The following is a 23270-nucleotide window of genomic DNA, read 5'->3' on the forward strand; positions in this document are numbered from 1 at the left end:
ACTGTCCGGACACGTAAAGGTTCTAAAACACATGTCCATCTTTTAAATGTAATGAGCACAGCCTTCAGGGCCCAAAAGGCATACCTTAGGGGTGACTTATAAAGATTAAAAAGAAAGGTTTGGTCTTTGTCATCAGTTTAAAAGGCTAACAGCCTGATTTAAAGTTTGGTGGAGGGTTACTCCATCCCAACGGTGACGGATATCCTGCCTTCCAAAGTAAAAATCCCATTGTATCCTATAGGATTTATATTTCAGCGGACAGGATATCCCCCACAGTTGTGACAGAGTAACCTCTCTGCCAAACTCTAAACGAACTCTAAAGTCTGCTTTGCTAGCCGGCATTGGCGGACTGGGAGTTGTGCTTTGCTTTGTCACACTGGTGGTGGCACAATCAGAGGTGCCGTCTGAAAGGAACACTTTTTAATACAGACCCTGAGTACTCCGGGTACCAGATACTATGGACATATAAGTAGCTTATCTTATGCCACTTGTGCATGGACTAATCATACATATACTTTGAAAGGGTCAGAGCACTGGCAATGACGCCTGGTTGGCAGAACTCAGTGCACTTACAGAGTTGAAAAACCAGGAGCATCAATCCGAAAATGTGGGGGGATAATGCAAAAAGAGGCATCGCCTCTCAGCCAGTATTCATGCAAACTGGGGGCACCGCTGGGAAGCTGGGGCCCAATCAGACATTTGTGTTACCCAGAAAAGAAAGCTTTGCATACCTCCCCCCAGACTGCCCACCTCAAGTTGGGGATAGTAATATTCACAGCCACATGCATTTCCAAATCACAGGTCATGCTTCTCCAATTATAGGAAAATGTTGCTGGGAAGATAAAGGTTGTAGAGGGGGTAAGCCAAATCACTTTTATCCAGTTGTGTTTACTGAACAGATGTGTAAAGTGCACATGCATTGCATCCCCGAAACCTGGTACTGCTAACACCACTGATGTACACAGGACAGTCTTTGCTCAAACGCCAGGGTAGACAGGCTGGCTTTAACCCTCCATGCAGATGGCCTTCATCTTGTGTTACGTGCAGCGGGTCCTTAAAGAGGACCCTACATACACCCCACAGGTCTCATACATGCCCCATGTAATACAGACACACTCCAGACACTCACTGGCGAATGGGGGACCTCTGTGATGAGGGGCGGAACACCTTTTACACAATTTAAGATGATCAGTAGACACCTCTTCCAAGGATATCAAGTTGCAAATGAAAAGTCCTGTGCCCCGGCATCCAAACAACGGACACCAGCACCAATCTCCACAAAGTGGGGACCATATGTAATTGTGGAGCTTCCTCAGCAGAGTGCTGTTCAGGGCAACACCAACAGCATTGAGATACTGGGACCAGAGATCAACACACACAGGGCCAGTTAAACATATCTAAAGGGCCAGGAGGCACTATTGCCTACACCCTGTGAAGCCCTTTGTCCTGACAGTTGTGCAATTAACTTTTAATCAGATAATATTATTAGCAACAGTGTCAGTTGAGGAACAAACTACAATAAAAATGAGTTTAATAAAAAAGAACAAAAACACTGCCTATAGCAGCCAACACATTATACATTTCAAAATGTTGAAAGATTATTTCAGTTACTGATAATACGTTAGAAATCGTTTGCATTTATCACAGGGGGTGTTTAAGACACTAGGATATAAGCCATCATATGTCACTTTGAGAGGATGCTCACTTCAGAAATCCTGTTTACACAGCATTACATGTCTCATATTCTCCTCCCAAGCACTCAAGCAGGAAACCATGCGCAGTGTTCATGGTGTTGCTGGCACATCTTACAGAAAGGTGCTGCTTTAAAAGCCTAGACACATAAGCATCCTATGTTCCATCACATTGTATGGGTACATCTTTCTAATGAGTCTGGTCCAGTTCACCCTAAGGATGCCATGGAATGATGTGACTTGTTTAGTGCTCCGCTTCATGGGGATATGTCTTGTACCCACAGCAAATCACAACATGTTCAACCCTGCGGCATCTTCCACCTTCAAGTCAATCAACGAGAGCCTCTCCATTGCCTATGGCACCGGGAGTATGACTGGGGTCCTGGTCTCCGACACCGTCCAGGTAAGAGGGTGTGAGCCTGTCACAGGGAGGGGCAATGCCTGATGAAAACTCAAGGTGGGCCAACATCCTCCAACGTAGACCCTGTAGAAGACCTAGGTTTAGTAGTAGGCGGATGTTTTGACTCACCCATAATTAATCGCCCATAATATATTATTTCAATATTGATTGCATTGGTAATATCCCACTTCCAATCACATGCTTTTGAATTGTTTTCTAGGAACCAAATAAAACCAGTTTCCTAGCTCTAAACATACAGCCAGTCATTAAGCACAACAGATAGCCTATGTGCGGAGAATCAATGGGCCTGATTTATGAAAAGTGGCCCACTTTTCTTGCGCTCCTTTGCATCCCCTAACGCCACCATGAGTGTGGGGGCACCCTGTCAGTAGTTAGGGGAACTAGCATCAACATTTTTCGCGCTAGTTCGGAGCTTTGCAGGATTAGGGTCAAAGATCCAAGTAGGCTTTAAAAGTGACAAAAAAAATGTCGCAATGAAATCTCTTAGATGCAGGCATAATGTAGCCCCAAATGGTTTCAAAATGGTGCAATGCATACATCGCGTCTCTTTGTAAATTTGCTGGGTCGATTTTGGCCTTGTTGGGCCACATTAGGGTAAAAATAAATGATGCCAAGGAGGCGTTTAAGGCTCTTAAATCTGCACCAATGTCTTTAAACTCTTCACGAAACCTGCACACTCAAGTAACTACTTTTTGTAGGGAGGATGGTAGACATTTCCAATCAGTTAGGAGAATGGTCCTCCTCTGAGTTGGCTAAGGGGGATTCTGCAAATTTGAAAGAGAGCTGGAGAAGCTAATCTCAAATGTCTGAAAATAAATCTGCCCAATGACTTTGTGGTATCAAAAAACCAGACACAGGGATTTTTATGTGGCTTCATTGGTCCCAGAAGCCCTAAGCAGAGATGTGCTTAGTATTTGTGTCTTAAAGACCAGACACAGGGATTTATATGTGGCTTGGTTGGTTCCAGGAGCCTAAGCAGAGATGTGTTTACGTATTTGTGCCTTCCATTCTAAAGGTCTGTTTCCTGGACAAGTAAAATATTTGTAGCGTAGAGATTAATCATACATCAGCTATGGGCTCCTCTTGCTGCCCGCAGCCTCTGCCAGCCTCTGCCCACATTTCTGAGTAGGTGCAGGGCATTTTTGTTGCCTGTCTATTGATGCTCTCTTCCCCAAAAGACTTGCTCCCCTTCTTTTTGGCCCCTCTGGCCTGTGCACCATGCACCTGACCGCCCCCACCCACCTCCCACTGCCCCATCCCACCCCAGGACCAACTTAATGGTGGTTGCAGATCAACCCCACTGACTGAGCAGGTCCTCTGCCAGCTCTCCCCCGCTGCCCGGAGCCTCTCACACCCTCTGCCACCCTCCTCTGAGTAGGTGCAGGGATGCTGCAGGGCATTTTTGCTGCCTGCCTGTTGCTGCTGTCTGCCCCAGACGACTTGCTGCCTTTCTTTTTGGCCTCTCTGTCCTGTGCACCGTTCTCTTGCTCCCCCACCCCTGCTGCCTTTTCCGCCATTTCTCTTCCAGCGATTTCCCTGCCCGCTCACCTCCCACTGCCCTCTCCCACCTCAGGACCTACTTAATAGCAGTAGCAGCGTGACCCCACAAGAGTAGCTGCCTATCTTTTTTGGCCTCTCTAGCCTGCGCACTGTGCTCCTCCCTCTGCGCCCCTGCGCAACCCCACTGAGCAGGTCCTGGGCCAGCTCCCCCTGCTGCCCGTAGCCTCTGCCAGCCTCTGTCCACTCCTCTGGGTAGGTGCAGGGTATTTTTGCTGCCTGTTACTGCTCTCTGCCCCAGAAAAGTTGCTGCCTTTCTTTTTGGTTTCTCTGGCCTATGCACCAACTCCAATGCCTGCTGCTCAATGCATGATCCCTCTGCATACACTCCATGGAAATCTGGGACACAATACCCACACTCAGACCAGACCGGATGTTCATCACCGAGACGTGGCTCATGCCCGCCTCGGCTCCTGACATTACCGGCACCACCCTACAAGGATACAAACTGCTCCACAAAGACAGCCACAAAAGCATGGATGAGGCATTGCCATCATGCATTAGTACAATCTCCTGTGCACCACCTTCGAAGGAGAGGTGTCCCACCTCCTGGAACACCTAAACATCAGAATCCAAACTGATGCCAAAACAACTATTAGAGGAATCCTCCCGTACAGACCCCTGACCCCTTCTCCATGTTCTGCAAGACTGTCATCCCCAACCTCATCGCCCCCTAGCCATTGACTCAACAGACTACTTACTCTTAGGAGACCTGAATTTCCATTTAGATGAACCCAACAACTAGTCACCAGCCCCACACACCCTGTGGGCCACACCCTGGACCCCATCTTCACAGCCTGCGAAAAAGTCCATCAGACCGGAGCTGTCCAACACTACCAATCCTCCCCCTCTCCACATATGGGGAAAAGTCACAGAAACCCAATGGACCACCGCCCTGGAGGCCAGCAAACCCATCCTTTCCGCCAACCTTGTGCAACACGACTGCAACCTCTCTGAGTGGACCATCAACAGTGCCAACAAAGTGGACCCAGCAAGAAGCTCAGCCCCCAGAAGAGCTAGGAAGCCTGCATGGCTGTTCACCCCCTAACTACACACACTCAAGAGAGAATGCAAAAGGCTAGAATGGAAGTGGCAAGGTAGCAGGAACCCGGCAGACCGAACCACCTTCAAAGCTGCACTGAACAAATACCATCTCGACCTCAAAGAAGCAAAAAAGATCACCCTACTCAGCCGCATAAAGGAGAGCACCAACTGCCTGAAGGAACTCTTCAAGAACGTCAAAGAGTTCTCCTGCCCAGAAGCCACCGAAAAAGTCAAGTTTGGCCACACAACAGAGCTTGCATGGACAGACCACCACCTGGTACACTTCACCATAACCAGCAAACAGGAGCTGTCCAGCACTCCCCCTCCCCCAGACTCCAACCCACCCAGAGCCTGGAGACTAAATAGCTGACTACTTCCACAACAAAATTAAAGCCATCTACAGGAACTTCCACCCCCAACCCGCCAGCAGCGTACACCTACTGACTCCTTCTGAGGACTCACCTAGCCACTTCATCACCGACTGGAAACCACTATCCATCCAGGAAACAGCCACCCTCATGAATACGACCCACTCTGGCTCACCCAACGACCCATGCCCACATCACATCTTCAACTTGGGCCGGAAGAAAATAAGCAGTATCCTCTCTCCCATCCTCAACACCTTCATCACGACTGACACCAACCCCGAAACATGGAAACAAGCAGAGATCAAGCCACTCCTGAAGAAATCTTCTGCCAACCTCAGCCAACTCAAAAATTACCACCCCATCTCTCTGCTCCCATTCCCTGCCAAAGTCCTGAAAAAAGTCATCAACAAGCAACTCTTTGAACATCTGGAAAGACAACCTACTTGACTCCTCCAAATGTGGTTTCTGCTCCAAACACAGCACTGAGACAGCCCTGATCACAGAAAAAGATGACATCAGATCCCTTCTCGACCACAGTAAGAAAGCGCCCTTGATCCTCCATGACCTTTCTGCCATGTTTCACACAATCTCCCAATACACCCTTACCTCCAGGCTCCGCCACATCGGGATTCAAAGCAATGCCCTCAAATGGATCCACACCTTCATCACAGGCCACACCTAGAGGATCCACCTCCCTCCCTTCATCTCAGAACCTAAGAGCATCATATGCGGCATCCCCCAGGTATCCTCTGTCAGCCCCACCCTTTTCAACATCTATGTTACACCGCTGGCCGAGATCATTCATTCCCATGGACTCAACATCATCTCATTCGCTGACAACACCCAATTCATACTCTTCTTCTCAGAAGACAACACCACCCCCAGTGACAACTTCAGCAGTTCCATGACACGTTGAGAAATGGATGAAATCTTAATGCTTGAAACTAAACAAGGGCAAGACTGAGGTGATCATCTTCGGATGCAACCCCTTCCCCTGGCCCCCCCACTTTCAGACAACCCCCGACCCCAGTTGACCACACCCGCAATCTCTGTATCATTATCGACTGCAAGCTCACTTTCAAACAGCAGATAAATGCGGTAGCCTCCTCCTGCTTGCAAAACCTTCACATACTACGGAAGATCTTCAGATGGATCCTCATTCAAACCAGAAAGACGGTCACCCAAGACATCATCATGAGCAGAATTGACTACGGAAATGCCCTCTACATCGGACTCACCTCTCAGCTACTACACCGCCTCCATACTATTCAGAATGGTGCAGCAATACGCATCCTGGAGCTCCCAAGACAGTCCCACACCATCCCCCTTCACAGAGATCTCCACTGGTCACCGGTGCACAAGAGGTGCAAATTCAAGGCCTTCACTATTGCATACAAGGCGCTAAACAACATCAGACCCAATCTAATCAACCAGAAACTCACCTTCCACCAGCCTACCAGGGATCTCCGCTCAACTACCCGCTCCCTCGCACAGAGTTGCTAGAATTTGATGCAGCCGCATCAGAGGTTGCTCGTTTTCCTACCTCGTGGCCAAGATCTGGAATGACCCCCCTCTCCACCTACGCACCTCGCACACCCTCCTCGACTTCAGGTGGAAACTTAAGCTATACCTCGTCGAGGTTAGCAACCTAATCACAGGGACATCCCTTAGCACTTGGATATCCCCCGGGATGATAAGCACTTTACAAATTGATTGATTGATGAGAATACTGATCTCCATGCTGGTAGGCATTTGTAATAATATATTTAGTCTAAGAATGTTTTTGTATTAAAGTCAGCTGCTACTGCTACTACTACCTCCACATTTAACCACATTTCTCTGATTGTTGTGGAAGGTGGCACTCGTAGGACCTGATTCACAAAGGTAAAGTCACCCTTTTAGCTAAAATTAAGATTATTTTCGTAAGCCTTTTCGTAAATTCCCAAAGGGATTTATGAGTAGTATTTTAATGAGGGCGGACTCTCCACACGTAGAAAGATAGGATAGTCCTACATTTTTATGTTCAGAGACTCCACACTCATAAAGATACTTCTAGTAAAGTGCTTTTGTGAACAGCAAACAATTGTAAGGTTACACAAAACTAAAGTTTACCTTTATGAAGCAGCCCCATACTGTGTTTGCACAGATAGTCATTTGCAGCCAACTTAAAGGCAACATTAAACTTTAAGCCCTTCTCAAAACTCTGTTCTTTCTCTCCCTGTTAACATCACATTTGAAACAGTTCCCTTGTTCATGACTCAAGCCCTGTGTCATTGCCTGGACTGTGCCCACTTCTCATCTCTCTCCTTCCTGCAGGTTGAGGGCATTACAGTTACTAACCAGGTCTTCGGCCTCAGTGAGACAGAAGCCGACTTCTTCTACTACATGCAGTTTGATGGGATCTTGGGTCTGGGGTACCCCAGCATTTCATCAGATGGAGTCACCCCAGTCTTTGACAACATGTGGAACGAGCAGCTGATCCCCCAGAACCTCTTCTCTGTCTTCCTCAGTTCGTAAGTCACCTTAATTCTCCTGTGATATCAGCAAATTGGTGTGTTATTGAGAGAGAATGAAGTGATCGTTGGATAACAGATTCATTGTTCCCAAAACTGAATCTCACCACTTGTAAATGAATGTATGGAACTGAGATTCCTGTTCCACAGGCAGGAGGGAAGAGCTACACCAGAAACCACAAGTGAAAATGACAGTCTGCAGGAGTTTGTTTTCTTTTGTCAATCAATCAGGATTTATAAAGCATGGCAAATCACCTGTTAGTGAGGGCAGAGCTACGTCAGAAACCACAGGTGAAAATTACAGTCTCCAGGAGTTTGTTTTCTTTTGTCAATCAATCAGGATTTATAAAGCATGGCAAATCACCTGTTAGGGACTCAAGGCACTGGAGTTGCTTGCTGCTTCGTGGTGCTCTGTTCATTCAAACAGTCATGTCTTGAGTCCTTTCCTGAATTTGCAGAGCGATGTAGCATTCCTGGGGTGCAGGAGAAGGTTGTTACAGGTGTTGGCCGCTAGGTGAGGGAAGGAGCATCCTCTACTGTTGGATTGGTGGGTCCAGGAGGTGTCTGCGAGGAAGAAGGCAGATTGCACCTCTCTGGTCGCTTGGTGGAAGGTCATTCATTTGCTGGCCCTTTTTTGTGCAGGACTTTGTATGTTTGTGTCAATGTCTTGAACTGGCATCTCCTCTGGATCTGGAGCCAGTGTAGCTTCTTGAGGTGTGGTGGTTGATGAGAGTCCATCTGGGGAACACAAGGATGAGTCCTGTAGCTGAGTTTTGTATTGTCTCTTAAGGAGGCTTGCAGTGATTCCTTCGTTCCTACATTGTGTAGACAAATGCAGACAGTGTTCACCACTATCGATCACTAGCTTCTCATGTATCAGTTAGGAGAGGTTTGTACCACCACTAATGTAACTCATAGTGTGGGCCCATCTTACTAATGTGATTGGTTCGATATTCAGTTCAGGGTGACCTCGAGAGTGGATATAGTTCTGGAGAGTGTTGGTCAAGCTCTCATGCCATTGTGCCAGACCTTCTACGTCTCGAGCATGAAGGAAGGCTACTTTCTCTGGCACTCTAGGAGGCTGGGACCTTCTAGAGATCCTGGCCCTGACTATGAATCTCAAAGCCCTAGGGCCTGATTTAGATTTTGGCGGACGGGTTATTCTGTCGCAACAATGATGGATATCCCGACCACCGAAATATAAATCCCATTGTTTCCTATCGGATTTATATTTCAGCAGAAGAGATATCCATCACTGTGGTGATGGAGTAGCCTGCTCACCGAAATCTAAGACAGTCTCCTAGTTCTTCGCAAGGCCCCAGCATCTGCAGCATTTATCATAATTAGAGAAATATAAAGAACCTTCTTGGCTTCCACCGAGAGTTACAATACTTCATTTCTCAACTAATGTTTTTCCAAATCTGATTTTGGGGTTGTAAGTTAAAATAATTCCCAGTTTGGTGTAAGGGACCTCTGAAGGGAGCCTAATATTGACTACCCTGTTGCTTACACCCCTCGCATCAGAGTCTGAACAGTCGCCTTGAAAAAGATAGTTGAACTGAATCAGTGTCTAGTGACAGTGTAAGCAGTGGCAGGAGGTTCCCAGTTAATAACCAACTGAGATACTCCACAGTGTTATTCTAAGGATAGATGAACAGAAAAGATGGTGACCACAGTCATATATCTGACCCTCAAAGGTCAGCTCACAATCAGAAACTGGATGACTTTAGCTGAATCATTGACTCGATCTATGAGCTGCACAGAAGTAAGTGCTCCCTGGAAACCAAGTGTTTTTTTCTGCCCCTTTGCATGTCCGTCCACCCCCGGCTATCCACTGGCCTTGGGATACCCAAGTAATACTCCCTCTTTTACTTTCTCAGGAATTCAGCTGTTGGAAGTGTGGTGACATTTGGAGGATACGAATCTTCATACTACTCTGGAAGCCTGAACTGGGTTCCGGTCTCTGACGAAGGATACTGGCAGATCAACCTGGACAGGTATTGTGTTCCCATTCAGCCATACTGACAAATCAACCTGGGTAGGTATTGTGTTCCCATTCAGCCATACTGACAAATCAACCTGGACAGGTGTTGTGTTCCCATTCAGCCATACTGACGAATCAACCTGGACAGGTGTTGTGTTTCCATTCAGCCATACTGACGAATCAACCTGGACAGGTGTTGTGTTCCCATTCAGCCATACTAACAAATCAACCTGGACAGGTATTGTGTTTCCATGCATCTTATACTGACAAATGAACCTGGACAGGTGTTTCTATCCAATCCCTGGTGACTGACCATTCAGGACAAGTAGTGTGTTAGCATGTAGCCAGTACTGACAGAACAACCTGAGCAGGTACTGTGTTTCTATCACCCCATACTGACAAATCAGCTTGGATAGGTGTTGTGTTTCTATCTAGCTGGTACTGACAGATCAATCAGGACAGGTATTGTGTTTCTATTGTACCATACTGGTAAATATACCTAGACAGGTGTTGGGTTTTTATCATTCCATGTTGACAAATGAACCTGGACAGGTAGTATGTTTCTATTGTTCCTCAGTGACAAATGAACCTGGACAGGTGTTGTGTTTGTATCATTCCATACTGACAAACTAATCTGGACAGGTGTTGTATTTCTATCATCCCATACCGCCAAATCAGCCTGGACAGGTATTGTGCTTCTATCATCCTACACTGAAAAATCAACCTGGACAGGTATTGTGTTTCTATCATTCCATACCGCCAAATCAACCTGGACAGGTATTGTGTGTCTATCATCCCATACCGGCAAATCAACCTGGACAGGCATTGTGTGTCTATCATTCCATACCGTCATTTCAACCTGGGCAGGTGTGTTTCTGTTATCCCACACTGACAAATCAACCTAGACAGGTATTGTGTTTCTATCATCCCACACTGACAAATCAACCTGGGCAAGTGTTGTGTTTCTATCATCCCACAATGACAATCACCCTGGACAGGTATTGTGTTTCTATCATCCCACACTGAAAAATCAACCTGGACAGGTGTTGTGTTTCTATCATCCCATACCGCCAAATCAACCTGGACAGGTATTGTGTGTCTATCATCCCATACCGGCAATTCAACCTGGGCAGGTATGTTTCTGTTATCCCACACTGACAAATCAACCTAGAAAGGTATTGTGTTTCTATCATCCCACACTGACAAATCAACCCGGGCAGGTGTTGTGTTTCTATCATTCCCATACTAACAGAACAACCTGGACAAGTGCTCGGTTTCTATCATCTCACACTGACAAATCAAGCTGAACAGGTAATGTGTCTTTATCATCCCATACTGAGAAATCAACCTAGAACAGCATTCTGTTTCTATCGACCATACTGACAAAGCTGCCTGGACAAGTATTGTGTTTCCATCCAGCTCATACTGACAGAACAGATATTGTGTTCCCACCCAGCCCATATTGGCAGGGCAGCCTAGTCAGGTGCTGTGCTTACATCCAGCCCATACTGGTAGATACACCTGGACAGATATTGTGTTTCCATACAGACCACTAAGTCTCATCACCTTTGTGAAATGTTCCTGATGCTTGTAACACTGAACCTGAGAGATTCCTGCATCTCAGGTGGTGGCTGTGTCACTAGAGCTGAGAGATGCTTGCATTACAGTCCCCTCATGATACTTGTATTACTGAAGCTGACAGATGCTTGCATCGCAGATCCTGGCTGTGTCGCTGAAGCTGAGAGATACTTGCATCGCAGGTCCTGACTGTAACTGCAGAAGCTGAGAGATGCTTGCATTACAGTCCCCTCAGGATACTTGTATAACTGAAGCTGACAGATGCTTGCATCGCAGATCCTGGCTGTGTCGCTGAAGCTGAGAGATACTTGCATCACAGGTCCTGACTGTAACTGCAGAAGCTGAGAGATGCTTGCATCGCAGGTCCTGGCTTGTATCGCTGAAGCTGAAAGATGCTTGCATCACAGGTCCTGCAGGATACTTATATTACTAAAGCTTAGAGATGCTTGTATCACAGGTCCTGGCTGGTATCACTAAAGCTGAGAGATGCTTGCGTCACAGGTCCTGCAGAATGCTTGTTTTACTGAAGCTTAGAGATGCTTGGATCGCAGGGCCTGGCTGGTGTCACTGAAGCTGAAAAATGTTGAGAGATGCTTGCATCACAGGTCCTGCCGGATTCTTGCATCGCTGAAGCTGAGAGCTGCTTGCATCACAGGTTCTACAGGATGCTTGTGTCGTTGAAGCGGAGAGATGTTTGAATCACAGGTTCTGGCGGATGCTTGTATCACTGAAGCTGAGAGATGCTTGCATCACAGGTTCCACAGGATGCTAGAATTACTGTAGTTTAGAGATGCTTGCATCATGGGTCTTGTAGGATGCTTGTATTACTGAAGTTTAGAGATTATTGCATCACAGGTCCTTCAGGATGCTTTTATCTCTGACGGTAAGAGATACTTGCATCACAGGTCCTATAGGATGCTTGTATTACTGAGGCTTTGAGATACTTGCATTGCAGGTCCTTGCCTGTATCACTGAAGCATAGAGATGCTTGCATCACAGGTCCTGTAGAACGCTTGTATTACTGAAGCTGAGCGAAGCTTGTATCGCAGGTCCTGCATGATGCTTGTATCACTGAAGCTGAGAGATGCTCGCATCGCAGGTCTTGGCTGTCACTGAAGTTGAGAAATACTTGTTTCACAGGTCTTGGGGGTGTCACTGAAGCTGAGAGATGCTCACATAGCAGGCCCTTCAGGATGTTTGTATTACTGAAGCTGAAAGATAATTGCATCGCAGGTCCTGGCTTGTATCACTGAAGCTGAGAGATGCTTATATCGCAGGCCCTGCAGGATGTTTGTATTACTGAAGCTGAGAGATGCTTGCATCACAGGTTCCGACTTGTATCGCTGATGTTGAGAGATACTTGCATCATAGGTCCTGCCGTATTCTAGTATCGTTGAAACTGAAAGATGATTGCATGTCAGGTCCTAGCTTGCATCGCTGAAGCTGAGAGATGCTTGCATCAGAGGTTCTACAGGATTGCTGTATCGCTGAAGCTGAGAGATGCTTGTCCCGTAGGCCCTGTAGGATGTTTGTATTACTGAAGGTGAGAGATGCTTGCATCACTGATCCTGAATGATGCTTGTATTACTGAAGCTGAGAGATGCTTGCACCACAGCTCCCACAGGATGCTTGAATCAGTGACAGTAAGAGATGCCTTGATTACAGGTCCTACAGGATGCTTGTATCACTGAAGGTAGAGGCTGACATCTCCCCACTCTCTCTCTTTATCTCTCTCCCCTCTCTCTCTCTTCCTCAGTATCACCATAAATGGAAATGTTGTTGCCTGCAGTGGGGGCTGCCAGGCCATAGTGGACACAGGGACGTCTCTGATTGCTGGACCGGACACGGACATTGCAAACATCCAGAAAGATATTGGAGCAACCCTGAATGCTGATGGGGAGGTATGTATGTTAAGCTTCTCTGTGTGATATTGTAAATTACAGCAGAGAGTGGGTGACTGTATGTTGTGAATAATATTCTATGACTCAACAGAGGCCTCATTAACTCTGTCTCATACTTCATCTGTATAATCCCCCATAGAGATTTAACCAGAACATTGTACCAAAATAACAAATGATAGAATATTTTATCTCAAATATTGTTTACAAAAAGATTGCCACGTATTAGTTAATAAAATAAAATGCACTGTCAACGGGGTAATACATTTGTAATCCATAGTTAGGATACAATATTTCCCATATATAACCTCATCTAATTCCCACTACAAGGGTCAAAGAGGCCCACCCAAAGAATGTGACTAATATCTTCTCAAGTATTGACAATAGTCATCCAGGAAGACACTGCTTTTCACCATAACCTTAGTTAGTACATGAATAATCCCCAGTGAAAAGATATTCACAAACACATCAAGATTAGTGCATTGGTGTGGCACTAGAATGACATTGTCAGGATGTCAACTGGCATAAATATCATGTCCTAAATACACCACCCCATTTCACTTAAAAATGGAAAATCTACACCCAATATTTAGGACACAACCGTCCTCATTATGACATCGGGATGCCACGGGTGCCAACATACCACTGCGGCCATCCGTTCGCAGGATTATGGACACTGCCCGACTTCTGCCACACTTAGGATGGAAATCTGGCAGTAGCCATGCTGGCGGAGGTGGTGTCCTGGCGGTGCTACCACCTGCACTGCCCCATCAGTAGGACGCCGCCAGCCGTATTAAGACCTTTAATACAGCCTGGCAGTGTCCTGCTGGTGGGACGCTGCTGGCGGTAGCAGCGCCCCTTCCCTGCTGGACGACCTTCTCCCTGGAACAGGTAAGGTGATCGTCTGACAGGGGAGGCGGGTGGGAAGGTGTTCTTTGTAAGTGTGTGGTGTCTGCGTGTGTGTATGAATGTGTGTGCGTGTATGAATGTGAGTGTTAAGGTATATGCGTAGTTGTATGTGTGTGTCAATGCATGTCTGAATGTGAAGTGAGTGCGTGTCTGCATGTCCGTATGTATGCCTGTGAGTATGTATGGTTGGATGTCTGTGTGTATGCATGCCTGAATACATGTGAGTATGTATGAGTGAATGCGTGTATGGATGAGAATGAGTATATGCGTGTCTACGAGTGTGTGCGTGAATGGGGGTGTGTGAGAATGGATCAGGGGGGATGTGAATGGATCAGAGGGGGTGAGATGGATTGAAGGGAGTGGGTGTGAATTGATCGAGGGAGGGTGAGTTTGCAAGGGGGTAGGTGGGGGGTGTTAGGTGCTTGCTGGGGGGGAGCTGTCTACCAGTGACAGGGAAGGAATTCCCTGTCACTGGTAGGCCCTACCACCATGGTTTTGGTGGCATGGCTACTGCCGCAGAAACCATGGTGGTAGGCAGGCTCATAATACCGCTGGCCGTACTCTCTGGGCCGCCAGGTCGGAGATGAACATCTCTGGCCCGGCGGTTCATACCGCCATGGTGGATTGAGTGGTAATGTGGCGGGTTGGCAGCACCAACCCGACACACTCATAATGTGGTGGTATACACTGTCAGCCTGTTGGCGGTGATACTGCCACACTAACCCTGGCGGTCAAAAGACAGGCAGGGTTAAAATGAGGGCCTATGTTTGTACCAATGATATTCTGACATACAACTACATCTGCAGTACACATACATAAACCTATCTCTACCTTTCTGATTGTCATGCAGATATGGTTTCACTAGTCACCAGTAATATGAAATGAAGAAACTTCTCAATTGTAATAATGTATTAATATTGGTTTATGACATCCTAGTGTGACAGTGTGAAATGTAGGTCACAAAGCTGAATAACAACTGCTGCTAACACAATGAAACTAGTTTTCAGACTCTTCTGAATGATTCTCCATGAAAGTGAGTAGACCTTGGTAGACTCAGAGAGATTTATAGCAGAGCTTTTATTTCTATTGCTTTGTTTCTACTTACAGGTTGCCACTTACCCTGATTTACAGTCTTTAAAGAGATAACATGACAATGTTTTACATAATATTGCAACAAGTTGCTTCTCTGCACATAAATCGTGCATTCTGCACAGTTACATTATTATTATGGGCCTGACTAGGAGTTCTACGGAGGGGATCACTCCGTCCCAAATGTGACGGATATCCCGCCCGCCACATTACAAGTTCCATAGGATATAATGGACTTGTAATTCAGTGGGCGGTATATCCGTCACACTTGGGATGGAGTAATCCCCTCCGCCGAAGTCGTGACCCGCCCGCCATATTACAAGTTCCATAGGAGATAATGGACTTGTAATTCAGTGGGCGGTATATCCGTCACACTTGGGATGGAATAATCCCCTCCGCCGAAGTCGTGACCCGCCCGCCATATTACAAGTTCCATAGGATATAATGGACTTGTAATTCAGTGGGCGGTATATCCGTCACACTTGGGATGGAGTAATCCCCTCCGCAGAAGTCGTGACCCGCCCGCCACATTACAAGTTCCATAGGATATAATGGACTTGTAATTCAATGGGCGGTATATCCGTCACACTTGGGATGGAGTAATCCCCTCCGCAGAAGTCGTGACCCGCCCGCCACATTACAAGTTCCATAGGATATAATGGACTTGTAATTCAATGGGCGGTATATCCGTCACAATTGGGATGGAATAATCCCCTCCGCCGAAGTCGTGACCCGCCCGCCACATTACAAGTTCCATAGGATATAATGGGCTTGTAATTCAATGGGCGGTATATCCGTCACACTTGGGCGGAATAATCCCCTCCGCCGAAGTCGTGACCCGCCCGCCACATTACAAGTTCCATAGGATATAATGGACTTGTAATTCAATGGGCGGTATATCCGTCACACTTGGGATGGAGTAATCCTCTCCGCCGAAGTCGTGACCCGCCCGCCACATTACAAGTTCCATAGGATATAATGGACTTGTAATTCAATGGGCGGTATATCTCTCACACTTGGGATGGAGTAATCCCCTCCGCCGAAGTCGTGACCCGCCCGCCACATTACAAGTTCCATAGGATATAATGGACTTGTAATTCAATGGGTGGTATATCCGTCACACTTGGACGGAATAATCCCCTCCGCCGAAGTCGTGATCAGGCCCTATATTTTCCCCCATGAGGAGCAAGCAATTTAGGATTTAAATTGGTTGGTGGAGTTTTGATGATCTGAGAATTTTAAGAAATAAAGGGCCTCATGTGCTATTATTCCATTTTCAAAAAGAGTATTCGCTAATTGGCCTGTGCACAAATAGATCAGGTCACAGAATGCTAGATCGCAGGAGGTTTGCAGAGAAGCATGCTTAACTAATATCAAAATGGATGTTTTTGATTTGCGGCCCCAATCACATGGATGGTGTCATCAAGGCTCAGCAGACCACCATGTCTGTGATTGTGTTTAATAAAGAAAACTTAAAGGAAAGAGGATTGCATTGAAAAAAAAACTTTCTTTTTTTGAGAAGCTTCACTGAGAGTTGGTCATCATCTCTGAAAGTTTTTCAGGACAAAGGGGAAGGGGTCCATTTAGAGAAAGATCTCCGAAAGGGACGCCTCCCCCTTTACGAATCAGATACCACCCCATTTTAGGTGTCAGTATCAGAACGATGGGGTTATAAACCTTAAGATTTTGGAAATTGCACGCTTTGCAATCGCTCAATAGCTTTATACATGAAGCCCAAAATACCCTCTGCTGTATATTTAAAAGCTTATGGCAAGCTGGCTCGGATTGTCATAATCTTTTAAAATACCTCTGATTTGAGCCACATTCCTGTATATGGTCACACAACTCCTCTGAGACTTACAATATCTTTTTAGTATATGGAAGAAGCTATTTCATCCCACATGTTCGTTGATCTTTCTCGTATGTAATCTGTAGCTTCTAACTGATCCTGCATGAAAGGGTCAAATAAAGAATATTCATTGCCTGTCATTAGAAAAGAATGTCAAATTGCATAGAGCTGAGACTGTATGCTGTATCCAGTAGAGGGATTAGGTCTACCTGGATGGGCCATCACTGGCAGGATGGGGAGGGAGCCCATCAAACATCTGATGCAGGTGTGCTGTTTGTGTCATGGCAGAGGAGGGCACAGTTCGGTAGTTGTGCTTTTATCTTTGAAGACTACAGGTCTCTGAAATAAAGTGCTGTCCCCAAGAAGGTTGAAAAGGGAAAACCTCAAGTTCAAACAATGCCTGAGATACTATTACATGCATGTGTTGTCAGTTAGGAACAAGGGGCCAATGTAGAAAGGTGTTTTGTTGTCCCAAAGCCTGCAATTTGAAGGCAATACAGGACATTTTACTTCCAAACAAGTCTGTGTGATGTACAAAAGCTATTTTGTGAATAAACAATATCTTCTGGTTTGTAAAAGTGTTCTGTGACCAATGCAGATAACAACTGAGAGGGGCAACCCCCTTCAATTTTTAGTCAGAATGTGTTTTAATAATGGTTCTTGATGGCATTTGTGGTTGAGGTTGAAAACCATTCATCAGTAATATCTAAGGTGTTCCCACTGTGTGCCCCCCCAATGTCTCTCCTTCAGTGTGAAGGATTCACATTGACATAACATACATGCAGGGCTGGAGGTATGCTGCTGCTTGAAAATTACCTACTGCCTCACTATAATTCATGAGACAGCGGGTTCTGCAGCATCCTGTGAATATCCAGTTTAGCACATCAGTCACATGTGGCAACCAACAGGTGTGCAGTTTGCATGTCCTAGTTTTCGATCTGGCCATGATACATCAGGCTCAATGTGCTTTTGATAAAACCAAGATGGGCTATTAGAAATTAAAAACAATCTTTATTGTTTTGTTAGTCAAAACAACACAATTACATTTGTCATACATATAAAGAGCCGTGCTGGACTGACACACATGAACTAAAAGAACCCTTAATCACAGAATGCAGTCTTTTTAGGGTAGCTAACAAGTGAACTAAGAGGTGTTAGTTCTGACTGGTGAGAGGTGACATTCTTCTACTATAACCCGCATAGCACTGACCACTGCCCTGTAGAAGGCCTCACGTAACATGGAACAAGTTCATGAATACAGATGTCAAAGAAAGAGAATGCTCTGGGGGAAGAGTCAAACATCCTCCACAGGTCTAAGATTACCTTTGTGAACCTGCCCCTCTATGTGACTGCTTTAGGTAGTGTAGGGATAGGCATCTCCCCTGGCATTGAAGTTGTCCACAAAAGCCTGTGTAGGAGTAAGTGTCACATGATCTGAAATTAGTCCCAACTTTGTGTCTTGCGGTAGCGCAGCCTTCTTCCTCCCATTTTATTCCCATCACCCCAAAAGTTTCCCAGTTGTAAAAACAGTAGAAGACAAACATTGGCGAAGCAAATAGGTCTTAGCAATCAGAGAGCTATAGGTATTGTCAATGCTAATGACAGACAGGAAGGGCAGAAACAGGCCTGTGCAGGAGGGGCACCCCCACCTGTGTGGGCCCTCTCTCCCAGAAAGGAATGCTCAAACCCCACCAGGGCTGCGTCCTTCTGCACCAAATAAGGAAGCAAAAGGTACTTGAGACGATGGGGCCTACCATCTTAGGAGGGGAGGACCAGGGGTGGAACTCCTAGAGCTAGCGGCACGCCCTGACCCTGGGCGCAAGAGCGAGGGAGTAATGAATCAGACCCTCAAATACCACCACATACCAAACAGGGCACACTCTTCGCATGAACAGTTAGAGGCTTGTAATTAAGACTAATGAGCACCACAAATTCCAATACCTGGCAATGCTGCACTGTATTAACACTTCCATAACACGACTATTTGCAAGGATAAGCTCATTTCACCTGTCACTGCACTACTCAAATAAACCTCAATATTTAAAGTCAAGAGAAAGCTAGCGAGTCCTGCGTCCACGGCACGAGCTTCAAGATGCACACGTAGTCACCCATTTAAGAAAAATAAAAAAGTAGTCCAATGGATTAAAATGCCTGCTACATAGCAGAAGAGGCATGACTTATGCATGTCCTTGACAAATGAGGAGAATGAAAAATGGTGCAACAATGGTGTCAGCAAATAGGAAGCCTATGGGTGTGCTGTAAGCTCACAAAGTAGGTACTGCATGTCTCAGTTCCAGACAGTACATGCGCGCCATATAGAGCCCAGACCTACAAAGGCCTGACCAAAAGAGAAACTAGGTAGCTGTGAAGCCCAGTAACATTTGTTCTCTTATGCTATATTTTATATCACACTTCTGCTTTTTCCAAGCACTGGAAGTAATATATCTCACTATTGTTTAAATTAATGGTACTCTGTTTCTTGACCTCGAAGTGATGAAGGCAGAGTCTGCCTTGCTGAACTCAAACCTGGGGCCTGCAGAGAATGGCTGATGATGCAGGAAGTTTTTAGAGGACATATCACTTCAAGCTGAGTAAGGGTTCAAAGGATTTGAGAAACCTCAGTGATTTCTGATAAATAATCTGGTTATTGGCAGGTGGGATATTATCCCTCTGGAGAAACTTCTTTTGCTGCAATGCCACTGCCCACTGGTGGGAGGAGATGTTCCATTTTCTCACCTCCAAAGTGCCTACTTTCGAAGTCAAACCCAAAATGTTCTGAGTTTTTGGAAGTTCACCAGTGCCGCTCTCACATCACACTCACCATCAACCATTGATAGTAGACTTGCAAATATTGCAAATCTTCCATATGCACCATATGACGTTGGAATTACCCCACTTAAGTGTGCAACAAAGTTGTGGACGGTGCCAAAAATGAATATTTAGTGGTCAGAAAATACTGGTTACCATTTACGATGAGTATTTTGCAACCAGTAAGCATTTTTTATGAACTGACCTATGTAACATCAGGTTCTTTCGTAAAAAACTGAATTGGATTGAGTTGTAATCTGACCTACCTAACTAAAATTCATTAGGTAAGTTACAAATTGTGACTCAGTCGGATTGGCAACAATCACAGTGATTGAGGTCTGCAGGGGTCAGGAGGGCACCATGTCTGTGATTCTTTTCCAAGAAGGTTATTTTCTAATGCAGCCAGATTTTCATGAAGGAAACAGAACTTGGGTTGATAGTCATAATGTGTGGTGCAGAGGACCACTGCAGGCTAAGATATATGGTTGTAATGAGAGAGGTTGCTACAGGGGAGCGGATGGGGAGTGATGGCAATACCTGACATGGTCAGGTACCTGAAACAGCATGACCAGTGTAGACCACATCAAAGCATTTGTCAGGTGGTTTACGGGTAAGCAGAGTTTGAAGTGGCAGAGGCTTCAGTAGTGGAGCTCTGGGAGGGGTACTTATGGACACAGCACTTCTACAAGAGCAGTGCTGAAAGGACAGGTGTCACAACAAGCAAACATCAGTCAAGCATTGCCATAAGAGGGCACCAGAGAGTTCAGGCAACATGCCAGGGGCAAAACCAACAAAACAGTTTACCAGTGTCTTCCACCATTGCAAGTGAGGGTCAGGAGGTTGACTCAAGAGATAAAAAAAACACACCCAGGTACAAACAGCCACTTAGGAACAGTGCAAAGATATGGGAGGGGTACTAAGGGCCATTGCAAGGTATCAGTTTGTAACATTTACATGAGGAGGGACCCATATGTGTTTCACACCCCCAACCTCAGCTAGTAGTCCCTTCCCATAAGGGGAGGCTGAAAAGGGGTTGTAGTGAGCCAGCAGGCTGCAGTGCTCTCCAGACTTGTGTTGAACTTGAATGTGTGACACTAGGCAGTGAGACAGGTGCGGTTTCTGCTTCTTTGCCTAATGTCACCCATCAGATGGAGAATGTGACTATTCACCTAGCTTCCCAAGGATCACAGCAGCATCTGCCTTCATGGACAGGAGCCGGATCATGGCAGAGGTGAGACAGCGAGGTAAGTCACCATTAGCAGAGCACATAGATGGGGTCCCCACCATCTGCTTACTTTGGTGATGGATGATTGACTACACCATACCAGATCCTTCGGTATGATAAGGAAAAGGACCTCTTATTAAATTGATTGGCTCACTAGCAACCATAACTTCCAGATTTGCTACATACTGCTCTTCTTCAGCCTCCTTGTATCCATTTTATTTTCAGAAACTAGGTTACCCTGATGTAAATTCTGCTCTCTTGATCTCAACACCTACATTCCCACAGGGCATGAGCCTCCTACTGGTTGACCATATATACAGTTTCGTAGATACAATGATTTGTAATGTATATTATGATAAATAATACACAATGTTGAATAGCTGCTTTGAGATAGCCTCTTGGTTGCCAAAGGTTTTTGCCAGCTCTAATAACCCTCCCTTGTTGTCCTCCTAGTACGCTGTGAACTGTAAAACGATGGGTTCCCTACCAGAGATCATCTTCACCATCAACGGGGTGCAGTACCCACTCTCTGAGAAGGCCTACATCGCCCAGGTGAGATACACCTTCTACACATTAGTAGTATGTACAGAGTCACCCACAGTCCATGCACATGGACCCAGAGTGCCAACCAGTAAGGGTGATGGGCCTAATTCTTCTGCTGTGAGTTATCTCCTATGAGGAGGTACACTGTACTCAAGCGGTCAGCCTTACTCTAGTAGATAAGCATTGCAAATCACCTGTGAGGCTCTCAAGGTTCTGGCATTGCCAACTGCTCCATGTGTAGGTCTCGGATAAGCTGTAGTGTGACACAACGCCTCACTTGCAGATCAAGTATAATTCATTCATAGGGCAGTAGTAGTGTTCAGGGTTTTCTACAAGAGGGCTTGGGAATCAGGATCTGAGCGTCTGATATATAGTTTGGCAGAAAGGTACACCGTCACAAAGTGAGCATCAGCAGCATAGGAAGGATGCCATGGGCCCTTGTACAAGCAAGGAAAACTGCCTTTTTGGCTGCCGTTGGGGAAGTAAAATAGAGCATTGTCAGGGTTCAATGGGCCCCTCAGAGCTCTGAGCTTCTGTGCCACCTCACCCGCTTCACCAGTGGTAGCTACCACCCCGGTGGTGGATTCTCTACCCACCCTTTTAGAAGTGGATTAGAATATAATCCACGTGTAATAAGGCAGATGTGATATCTGTCAAGTTAAGATGGAGTAACCAGTCTGCCAAACTCTAAATACAGTCCTTCATGACCTAGTGCTAATCTTCACTTATATTACAGACATGAGGGAAATGTGCCTGAGCAGCACTGGGGTTTGCCCACTTGGCATTTGATTTCTGGGAAATCCACCTTGAAAGCCTTTAATTATGGCTAAATAAAAGGTCAGTGAAAGATGCACCTGGAGCCATGCTGAGTCCTTCTTTTATTTTTACCTTTCTTTAGGCCTCCTGCACCAGCAACCTACAGGCGTCCTCCCCTGGTCTCTGGATCCTGGGTGACGTCTTCATCTGGGAATATTACGTTGTGTTCGACAGAGCAAACAATCAGCTCGGCCTTGCTCCCATTGCGTGAAGATGACCAGTTCACAATGTTTACCTCTAATCAACACATGATTTTGCAACATTTTTAGATATAAATGGAATATGCCAATGCTGGAGTGTGCCTTTTTAGGGCATGGTAAATGTAGCAATGTATGGTGAATAAAGAATCTTTGTGAAACCAGACCTGTCCATTCTCTTCATTTGGGGGGAGGGAGGCATCTGTACCAAGGATAACCAGTGGGAGAAGAGCGTTCAATCAATCAATCAATCATGTTATTTATAAAGCACAACACTATCACTCCTAAAGGTATTTGGGTGCTGCCTTGTGCTGTGTCTCCGTCAAACAGCTGTGTCTTGAGTTTGCTTCTGAAATCTGCCAGGGATGGAGATGTTCGGAGATGAAGGGGCAGTGCGTTCCAGGACTTGGCAGCAGTGTAAGGAAAAGAGCAAAGGAGGGGCCCCTGCTGCTGGTGAGTGGATGTGGGGGTGAGGGCGAGGTTGAGAATGGAGGAGCACAGGAGTCTTGAGGGGAGATGGAATCTGAGACAGTGGTTGATGTAGGATGGTCCTAGATTGTGCAGGGCTTTGCATGCAAGTTAGAGGATCTTAAACTGGCAGCTTTTCTGATTCGGGAGCCAGTGGAGGCTTTTGAGGTGTGTGGTGATGCTGGAGCTTTTGGGGAGGTTTACTATTAGATTGGCTCTGGTGTTCTATAGTGTTTGGAGTCTTTTGAGTATACTAGGTGGCTGGTGATCAGTGTGTGTGTGTGCCGATTTTCCTGGTGTCAGAAGGTATCC

At 46.0% G+C, this 23270-nt stretch overlaps 1 protein-coding gene across 1 annotated transcript in view; it reads left to right on the top strand.

Annotated features, from left to right (window-relative positions):
• LOC138249029 (pepsin A-like) overlaps positions 1-22628 on the top strand; it is a 37515-nt gene extending 14887 nt beyond the window's left edge. Inside the window, exons 4-9 of the mRNA XM_069203088.1 lie at positions 1976-2094; positions 7398-7594; positions 9475-9591; positions 12913-13057; positions 21388-21486; positions 22376-22628. Coding sequence (XP_069059189.1) covers positions 1976-2094; positions 7398-7594; positions 9475-9591; positions 12913-13057; positions 21388-21486; positions 22376-22504 — 806 coding nt within the window. The 3' untranslated portion in view covers positions 22505-22628. The remainder of the gene's footprint in view (positions 1-1975; positions 2095-7397; positions 7595-9474; positions 9592-12912; positions 13058-21387; positions 21487-22375) is intronic.
• The last annotated feature ends 642 nt before the right edge of the window (positions 22629-23270 follow it).

This window comes from Pleurodeles waltl, chromosome 8, assembly GCF_031143425.1.
Source record: "Pleurodeles waltl isolate 20211129_DDA chromosome 8, aPleWal1.hap1.20221129, whole genome shotgun sequence".
Taxonomy (NCBI): domain Eukaryota; kingdom Metazoa; phylum Chordata; class Amphibia; order Caudata; family Salamandridae; genus Pleurodeles; species Pleurodeles waltl.